Below are 11,228 nucleotides of genomic sequence, written 5' to 3' on the forward strand. Positions count from 1 at the left end.
ATTAAGTTTTCTAAAATTAAGTATTTTATCATTTCATTAGTGACGATTCAATGTACCTAGAGAATGAAAAAAGTAAATCAAATTAACTTACTGTTGTCAAACTAAATGGATGTTACATAGGTCACTTATTTGAGAGATATCATCACTTGTTCAAGTGAATAACTTGTTAATCTATATATTACTGATTGACTATAAATAATCATTATTTTCATTCACAAGATATAAAAAAAGTTTGAAATAGATTATGCGTGATTTCTCGTTGCTTCTTATTAATTTAATTTATTAATATAAATTTGTTAAGGTAGGTATTTTGTAACACTTACCAAATAAAAAAAGCACTATAATTCAAACATTTATCATCAAGAACAAATTTTAAATCATTATTATAGACATAATACATATATTAGATCCTAAATTTGATTTCAAATTTAATTTTGACCTCCAACTTTCATAATGCACAAACAGACATTTTAACTTAAACAAATACACACACGAGTCTTACATGTCAAAATACATGTAGAATACTACGTAGGACAAAAAATTAACATGTAGTACATATGTGTCTGTTTGTTCAGTTTTTTAAGTGTCTACTTGTGCACAAACAAAACTGAAAGGCATAAATATAATTCAAAACTAAGTTAAAGGGTATATTTATGTATTATAACATCATCGTAGGAGGGGTTGGATTGGTTCCAAGATGAAAGGACGATAAATGTGATAATTAAAGTTTCAAAAAGTGTGTGGTCATTCATAGCTGTGAATTAAAAATGTTCATAATTTTCTAGTTGTGACCATAAATGAAAATGATGGTGCTTGTCTCCTATGGCTTCTGTGTGGGTCACTTTGGGCATTGCTAGCTTGATATGCGGGATATGATAAAAGTAAGATATTTTAAGGGTTAAAAAGATATTTTTGTAAAAATATATTTTTTGGTAAGATAATAATTTTATCATTTTGAATATATATAATTCAATTTGTTCAAAACTTTAATCAAATATGAAATAAAATTAATTTCAAATTATTTTGATAAATTATTATGTTTTATCTTATGTATCGAATATTTTTACAACTAACTTTGATGTTAAGAAGGGTTGGAGGGTGGGAAAAGAAAATAAAACCTTCTTGGTTTGACGTTTTAAATGTGATCAAATTGTTTTGCCCTCATTTAAAGGTTTCGAATTTGAGTTTTGAATATAAAAAAAATACTATTAAAGCATTATCTCAAAATATATCATGTAGTGTATGATTTGAATTTAGTGAGAATTCAAATACAAACTTCAAACTCTAAACAAAAAGTCAAAAAAGAAAATGTCCGACTTCTACCTACCATCTTTTAAGACATTCGTAAAATTCTTTTGAAAATCTTTTACTTTAGTATATTAAAATCATCCCAAATAAATATTTTTTTTCTCTGGCTTCCATAAAAATTGAGTGACGTTTACATACCACATAGTTCCGGCAACAACAAAAGCTGCAAAAAAGACAGCAGCGATACTACTGGAAAGGACGGTTTCAATATTTCCCATACGCAATCCTTTGTATAGACGTTGTGGCGGACGGACGCTAAGATGGAATAGGCCCGCTAATATGCCCATTGTTCCTGCTGCAATATGATGAGAGGCTATTTTACATGCAATAGTACCTAGAATTACTACTGGAAAAATATATAAAAGATCATTGGGCCATGCGAGCTCGCCATAATAATTATGACCCATACCCTTAGCCAATTTAGCTCTTAATACAGAATCATTCAAGTCAGGTTTTTTTGTTATTAGGATAGGTGAATTCTTATAGATCCATCCCCCGAGGGAACTGGACATGATAATTTTTAATCAATAGCAAATGCAAGTAATAAATTTTACTAATGAACTTGTCAATGTCATTTGCCTTTTTCTTTCCATAACAACGCGTTTAGGTTAATATCATGATTTGGTTGATTAATAATAAATTAAACTATCCAACAACTAATCAGATAAATTTAATGGGCATTGTGTCTGAGAAATTTAAAAATAATAACAATTATTAAATGAAAAATAATATTTTAAAATTTAAAATTGTGTTTGATTTTGTATTTACACTGAAGTTTTCTAAAAATTTCGAGTGAAAATACGTTTATGTTATTTATTAAATTGTTAAAAATTCTGAAATTTAACCCAAAATCAAACATATTTTTCCAAAAATTCAACTAAGCAAAAAAGGTCGAAAAATTACATGACAAACACAAAATCCAACGAATAGAAAACAAATGAGAACGCCACTTAAGTCATTATCAGAATTTAATTTTACGTGTTGTCACAAATGAATTTATGACAGTGATAATGTTTGTCTAAAAATATAATGAATATTGTTATATATAGATATTAATATTTAACGTTTAACTTTCAGTTAGTTTATTATTAATAGGAACACGTAAAAAATTAATAAATATTTTTTGTATTATTAAAATTATAAATAGGAGTATTACTATAAATTTATAATGAATATTTCCACTGTTACTCATAAAATATTTTTTATAAATAAGCAAAAGATATAACATAAAATATCAATTTGAGAAATTCATAGTTCAACAATTTTAGTATGAATAATTTTGTCTTTTTGGCACAATATATTATTTAAATTGTTGGAAGAGAAAACATATTAAATTGATGATCATATAGTTTTTGTTTGTTTTTATTTATTTTTTTGTTATTTTTTACAACAAAAAAAAATCATGATTTGTTTATCTCATGGTCGATGAACATGTGATAGAAAACAGCATAATTTTATTCGATTACTTTTTAGTATAAGATTGAATTCCAGCTGGCTAATATTATTTCTTACAATTATTGTAATTCTGTCAAAATGTTCCCACAAGGAACAAAAGTCAAATTGCATAGATATCATTTTCTATTTAGTTGACTTAAAATTACTTGTATTATATTATTCATTGGATCTAAATGTTATTTTGTGTAAACCATTTTATAAGTTATTTTTATTTATTTTTTAAAAAATATACATATTAAAATAATTATTTTATATGTTTTAATTTATACTTCTTTCGTTAATTTTTAATTGTTGTGCTGTATTTTTTCAAGACTTAATCTGACTAATTTTTAAAATTAAATTAAATTACACTAATTAATATTTTTTAAAATAAACATTTAAAGATTCAAAAACTGAATAAAAACTATTATAAATTGTAATACCTCTTTTTATATCAATTTGATTTAAAAATCAAAAAATAATTTATCACTTAATTATCATTTCTCCTTCCTATAATCGTTTCTTAAATAATAAAAAAACTATTCTTTTATTTTCGTTCGGTGTCATATTAATATTGGACAAACAAATTATCGTAAAAGGATTACTAGGTATAGATGACATGATATAATATATATTGAATGTTATATTGAACTTGAAATATTTTATAATGTGGTAGCACTATTATCGTTGAATATTTTGTAATATCTTAAATTGAACACACAAATATATTCGTGAAAGAAAACGATTATTATGAAAATTATTTTGTTTACAATCAAAAGTACCATATCAATTTTTAAAATACAGTACTAGAGGTATTCACAATCGGTATAAAAATTGATTTACAACAAAAAAATTGATTAAATAAATTAATTTTATATGGGTTTGATTTAGTTTAATTTTAGATTTTCAAAAATTGATAATATTTTGTTTGGTAATGATTTTATTTTTAAAAATCCAAAAAAATAATAAAATCAATAAATAATTTTAAAGATCTTATATATATATATATATATTCATCAAAATTTATTTACTACTATAATTTTACTTATGAAAGCAAAAATGTTCAATTAAAAAATATTTAACTTATTGATTTCATTTATTTATATACATGAATGTCTAAGAAAATTGAGTGGAACAAAAAATGTCATTGTCCCTACCTTCCAGCCAAAATAGTGAATTTTGAGTGTTACTCGCAGTAAATTTAAAGATCAAAAATTCTTTAATTTTTTAAATTGATTTTAGTCACTTTTCATATTTTAAATGATTTCCTTTTTTTTTTTATTTATATAATTAATAACCAAACTCAAATTAGTAACTAAGCAAAACCAAAATCAATAATTATATATTATATTTAATTAATAATTTTAAAATTCAATTAAATTAATTTAATTTTAACCAGTGACCGATTTAAATTGATCCTCGAACACCCTTACTTACCATGTCCATTGCGATATAAAATAAAAATAAATATCCTCTTTTTACATTGGTATTGGGATTTAATGGAAATAAATCCACAAAAAAAAAAAAAAAAAAAACTAAAATTAATATAAAAAATAAAAATAAAATAAAGTAATTGTAATCCCGGCCAAAACTAGTCGGCAAACTGCTCACTCTGTTTCTTTGGTCTACCATTCTTCTCCTTCCTCCATTTTTTGCTTTATCATCAAGCTCCATCCATGGAGTTTCTTAGCTACAGATTCTTTGGCGCCACTAGTCCATCGCATTGGGACCAGCACAGGCTTTCAGAATTGGGTTCCAGATCCACTGCACCAAATACTTTCTTCCTCTTCTTCCGTTCAAATTGTAAGTCCGGCCATCTCTGTCCTTCATTACCTGTCCCATATACCCTCCACCGCCTCCTGTACCGTACAAACCCTCACACAAATCACCGATTTCCGTCGGAGCAACTGGGTCCTCCCCTGCATACCAAGCGTTTACTAATGGATTTGACGATAACTCAGCTAATTCATGACCTATAACGCTTATCATCCCGTCTACTCCAACATCACCGTTTGGAGATTTCAATGCACCTGGTCCATTTCCTCCCATATATCCCGGAACAGCAAATGGATATGCACAGACTTCAGGACATTGCTTACCGGAATTCCCAACCCAAGCATAGGGAAGTGTGTAACCAACTTTGGATGCAAAGGTGAAGTAATGAAACCCACACACAGCGCGGCAGAAATCCTGCATCGTTACGTCGACGGAAGTTAACACTAGGTAGATTCCTTTCTTATGGTCGACTGTGAAGGGTTTTGATTTAACAGCTTCGGCAATGACGTCTTGTATTGAGAGACGGGTGAGGTGAGTACCTTGAGAGTATCTACGATCGGAATATTCTCCGGCGATGAGTACAGATCGAGAAATGTTAGCTCCGGTTTGGTCAGTGTACAACGAAACAGTACTCCACCACTCGGCTACTGAAGGTGAAGGCGCAGCGCGATGATTGAAAGTAGATACGGAAAGAAGGAAGTCCTTAATAAGGAGTTGCTGCGACGGTGTCCATTTCCCGTACCAAATGAGGTAAATGTTGATCGGAGAAGAAAGAACTGGACCCATATGGTAACGAAGGTTTACCAAGTCGGATGAACCTTCAAATTTCTTATTCGAAGATAGTGTTCTCGGAGGGAGTTTTGGATTGAAGTAATTTGAGTTTATCAGGTTGAGAGTTTGTTCAGATCCATTGTTAGATCCAAACTGAATAACAAGAAACAAAAGAAACAGATTTGCGAAAAACGACATGAATAGAAGAAGAGTGAAGCTTATGAGAGGTAAATGTGTGAAGTGTGGAAGAAGAAGAGAGTGGAGAGCAGATTATATAAAGAGGGATTTTATGGGGGGTTTCGGAGGGAAATTGGCTGGAGACAGCTGCCATTGTTGTGGGCTCCAAGCACCACTCCTCCCAAAAGGCTCTTGATTCCCTTGTTACTTTCAGGGTCTCTCTAACCAGAATATATAATCCATCTAATTTTGAGTTTATACATTCAAAAATTTGGCCCATTGATGGAACTTGATACCCACCAGACAAATTCGGTCGTCCCATAGTAGTTTGATTTGATATAAAATTTTAAAAAATAAATTAGTTTTCTTGAATTTTGTGTCATCCTTTAATTTTGTGATTTTAATCATAATCATATCACGTGAAAAAATAAAATTTAAATGTGACCAAAAAAGAAAAAAAAGGTCATTTTTTAAGAGAAACTTACACATAGCTACTTAAAAATAATTAATTACTCTCCATAACTTAGTGTTAGAATGATAAAAGATTTTGATAATTAACAAATACAGAAACAAATGAAAGAAACAGGTTATACAGACGTGTTCCTCACCATACGAATCCGACTTGGATAAGGAGAATGTCAACCACGTGAATTAGAAGTTATAAAGTTGTTTTTCGACAAGCAACAAGTACAAAAAGTTTCCTTTTATAAAAGAGTTCAAAGCCAAGTGAAAGAAGTAAAACTAATTCATATTTAAGGAAATCTATCTAAGGAAATTGTGTTTTCTTATTTATTTAAGGAAATTGTGCTTTCTTATTTATTTAAGGAAATTATGTAAAAAAAAAGGAGTCCAAGTAGAAGTCAACAAGGATTTGTAGAAGACAAATATAAGTTGAATTATACAAGGATTTGTTGAAGTTCTGATCTATAAATAGGGAGTTATCTGCATCAAAAAAAATTTGTGCACTTACATAGAGATGATCAAAACACGATCAACAGGTTTGAGAAAGTTTTGAGATTTATTGGGAGTGTTGCAATTTGTGAGGAAAAATTGTAAGATTGTATTCAAGAGTTTTTTTTGCAATTTGAGTTTTGTGAGTAGGAGTTGTTCGACAAGTTGTAGAACTTGAAGAACATTAGAAGATATAAAACCGGGGGTTTTGTGTCTTTGGGTAGCTAGGAATTAGAGTTTATAATTTCTTAGCTAGGAATTAGAGTTTATAATTCCTTAGATTACACAGTTTTGTAATCTCTTGTTGTTGATGTTCAAAGTTTAATAAAGTGGAGTTAAATCCTACAGAGGTGTAGGTCGTGGTTTTTACCCTTGTGAGTTGGGATTTTCCGCAATAAAATATTGTGTTATTATTTAATTTACTTCACAAAACGTAACTACTGTAATTTCTCAAAGGAACATATAGAATAAACTTGTTCCTAAGGCGAATTTGAGGGTCAGAATTCCAACATATAGTTTAATGATTACAATTCGTAGCTACATGTTATATAGAGGAGAGAGGCGAGAGAGATGGGAAAAAGAGTGGAGAAAGGTGAATCGTATATGTATATTGGCTATATAATATATATTATACATATGTAATTGTATATATGGCAAGAGAGATTGCGGGAGGAAAGAGGCGAGTGAGACTTGGAGAGAGAGGAGAGAGGCGAGCGAGAGAGAGCAGAGAGTGGGAGAGAGGTGAATTGTATATGTATATAATTGTTATAACTATATATTATACATATACATTTGTATAAATGGCAAGCGAGATTGATAGAGGGAGGAGAGAGGCGAGCGAGAAAGGGCACAGAGTATGAGAGAAGTGAATTGTATATGAATATATATAGGCTAAAAAATTATATATTATACATATTTTTTTGTATATCCTGGCGAATTATACATATACAAACATGAAACTTACATAAATATACTAAAATAAAAAAATATTTACCATTTATAGTAATAATATATTTTTTTCACTTGACCACTTTTAATTCATTTATAATACAAGTTCAATACATATTACAAAGAACAATTTATTATTCATATATAATGCAAGTTTTAATAATGGATAATATATTAATCACACATTTTAATACACTTATAATACAGTGTGTCAAATTTTTACTAAACAAAATAATATATTTCAAAAAACAATTATAATCCATATATATTGCAGTCATAATTCACTTTTAATTCATATTACAGATTTAACATAATATTGTTATAAATGGTAATAAATAAAAAGTATTTCTAAAATCATTAATTATTTGTTAAAATGTACTAATTTATGTAATTTTTTCTTATACAAACTCGAAATCAGTAATGTATAATGTTAGTCGTGAGTGGTAATTATAGCAAACTATAACTATGATAAGTAATTAAATAATATAAGTTTATTTTATCCGCGTAATTTTCCTTTTTTTTTTTTAAATAGACTAAAAAGAAAAAGAAATTATTCTTGTGAAAAATTGAAACTAAAATATTTCCAAAAAGAATAAGGGTCATCCTTGTTCAAACAAACTAAAAATAAAATAGATTATACTTTTTAAAATAAAGGGGTACTATTTACTAGTGTATCTAGTAAGTACTCCCTCTGTTTAAAAAAGAATGACTCCTTTCCTTTTTAGTTTGTTTTTAAAAAAGACCTCTTTCTCTTTTTGGAAACATTTTAATTTCAGCTTTCCATGTGTCATTTTAAGACCACAAGATCAAAGGTAATTTTGTAAACTTGACCTAACTTTAATTTAGGACCACAAGATTCAAAAATTTTCTTTATACTCTTAAACTCTGTGCCAAGTCAAACTAGGTCATTCTTTGTGAAAGGGAGAGAGTAATATATTTTTTTTCAATTTATGATAATTGATATTTATATTATTTATATACTCTATTGTATACTGAGATATGTACCAGACGCGTAGCTACATACCTTTTACACTTTGTTTGTATCATTGTTAGGTTACCCATTATTTCATAATGTATTGTATTGTATTGTACTCTATTGTACAGTAGATACAATGTTTGGCTCGACTGTATTGTTTGTTATTGTTTAATACCATTTTAATTGTTTGATTTGATCGTATCATATTGTATTGTAATTTATAAATTTACTAAAATATTCTTAATTATTCTAAGGTATGAGGTTTGACTAGATTTAAATAATTAAGATAAACGATAAAATAATATTTTGAAATGTTATGTAAATATATAATTGGAAAAAGAAATTAAGTAACAGTGGGACACACCAAATTGATTGTTTCTTAAAATAGGGGTTTTCATTGTTATGTAACAACGAAATTAACAATACATTACAATACAATACATTTTAAGTAACAATCAAAATAAACACTGTAGGTATAGTAACGATACAATACAACACAATGGATAACAATAATCCAAACATAGTGTTAGGGTGTCGAGAAATTATATCGTATATACAAGTAAAATTTTATATAAAATGATTAAATAATGTATTTTGGATATCCTTAACATAACAATGTGTTGTAGCCTAATGGTTTAAGGTGTCTTCAAAGAGACAAACTTTTATAAGTCTGTGAGTTCAAATCTCACTAATAACAACTTTTAAGCCTCTTTTTTTTTTCAAAATTTTTCATGTATATTGCGTTTCTTTTCAAAAACTTTCATGTATATTACGTAGTTAAATTTTTAAAATTTATAGGGCACCTTTCATCTTTTTCCTCTTTTTTCAAAAATTTTAAATTTATTAACATATTTTTTTCAAAAAATAATTCTTGTATATTACATTGTTTAATTTTTAAACGGAAAAGAGCCTAAAATACTCTAAAAGTATTGGAAATGGTATAAAATTACCCTCCATCCATCTATTGGCTCCAAAATACCCTCCTCACCCACCTATTGGGTCCAAATACCCTTGTCATCCACCTTTTGCTTCAAAATTGACCACTTATTTAACGGTTTTATATTTAAACTATTTAAATATTTTTTTAAATACGTGGCGCTCAACTACTTGTTATAATTTAACTTATTAGTATAATTTATAAATCAATCCATTACCTACCGTTACTAATTAAACCCCTCTAAATTAATAAGCCTGTCACATTATTAATGCAACAACAGAAAAGCTACTGTCAATTGAGTGTTTTTAAAAATTTGAGGCGAAAATATCTATAGAAGTAAATTATCATACATTCAAGTGTTTAAATAAAAATTACCGATAAACTTAAAAGTCTGACTATGTTCATCTTAATTATTTTTACGTCTCAATTATGTGATGTTACTTCATAGGTACCTTTTATTCAAAATAATATATTAAAGGTTTTAAAATAAATCATAAATATTTATAAAATTATATTTAAAAAAAGTGCATGAATTAATTCAGGATATATTATTTTTTACTCTTTAATCATAAATTTCTAATTCAATCTTGAAAGAGAATCTTATTGAAAGTATCCTCCTAAATAAGAAGCTCAAAATAAATTTAGTTGGGACTTCGATTCGGACTTGAATAATTTTGAAATTCATTTTCAGGAATCTATAATTTCATCGTGTTTTAGTAGTGTTTTATTACGATTTTGATATTATAATTGTATTATTAATTGGATGAGATTTAGTTAGTAATGAATGGGTAGTGAGTTGGTTTATAAAATATATTAATAAATTAAATTATAACCAATAGTTGAACGTCGAGTATTTTTAAAAATATTTAAGGAGTTTAATTTTAATTTTGAACCCAAAGGTGGATGAAAATGACATTTTGAAGCTAATAGGTGGATGAAGGGTAATTTTGTACCATTTTCAATAGGGTATTTTAGGCCCTTTTCCGATTTTTAAAATTTCTAGTTCAATTTTTTTTCAAATTTTTCATGTATATTATGTATTTTTTCCCCAAAAATTTCATGTATATTATGTAGTTAAATTTTTAAAATTTTTAGGGCGCCTTTCATCTTTTCCTTTTTTTTTTCTTCAAAATTTTCATGTATATTACATATTTCTTTTCAAAAAAATTCTTGTATCTTACGTAGTTTAATTTTTAAAATTTCTGGTGCACTCATTCAACCAAAAAAAAAATATTTTTGTGTATAATTTATGGATATTCTTCGTAAAATTTCTGACTACGCTACTAATATGTACTTATACCATAATATACATATTGCAATAAGTTTTAATACATATATTAGTATGATTAAAGACATAATTGTTTTTTAAAACATTTTCCACATCCTCTTTATTATACTAGATGGGTTTATTTAGTACTCATTGTTTTAATGCTTTAAATAGTCTTTCGGTGACAAAAATCAAAGAGCATTGAATACAAACACATGTAACTTACCTTAACCCTAATACTAGGACATTTCTGTCACTAACATATTATTATCTATTATTTGTAGACGACATTTCACTCTAAAAATATAATACGCCAACATAACAAGTAAACAAATATTAAAAATCACACGGATATGTTGGTATAGTTCTAACACCATGTTGATAAAATCGATATTCAACATAACTAACACAAAAAGAAATATAACTCAAAAGATGAAGATGTTTTTTAATATAACATAGAATATAAATGTTAGATAATATATTGAAAATCATATTAAAATTTATAAGTTTGTTTTCATGAGAACTCATAGCTAAACATGTGGTGATTCCACGACACAAAAAGGATCCCTAAAGAGCTTAATTTAAGTGTATTTTATCCCCAATTTCTGGTAAAATATTTTACCACATTTTTTTGTTCAAATATTCTTTTATATAAAAAGAAGATAATTAAAATATTGATCTAT

The 11,228-nt window shown here is 27.4% G+C and overlaps 1 protein-coding gene across 1 annotated transcript; it reads right to left on the reverse strand.

Annotated features, from left to right (window-relative positions):
* Nucleotides 1-4,154: 4,154 nt before the first annotated feature.
* LOC101252337 (protein EXORDIUM-like 5) lies at nucleotides 4,155-5,923 on the reverse strand. Its single transcript, XM_004248955.5, has one exon. It carries the CDS (start codon nucleotides 5,485-5,487, stop codon nucleotides 4,453-4,455), a length of 1,035 nt encoding a protein of 344 aa, XP_004249003.1. The 5' UTR covers nucleotides 5,488-5,923; the 3' UTR covers nucleotides 4,155-4,452.
* Between the last annotated feature and the right edge of the window lie 5,305 nt (nucleotides 5,924-11,228).

This window comes from Solanum lycopersicum, chromosome 10, assembly GCF_036512215.1.
Source record: "Solanum lycopersicum chromosome 10, SLM_r2.1".
In the NCBI taxonomy this organism is placed as follows: domain Eukaryota; kingdom Viridiplantae; phylum Streptophyta; class Magnoliopsida; order Solanales; family Solanaceae; genus Solanum; species Solanum lycopersicum.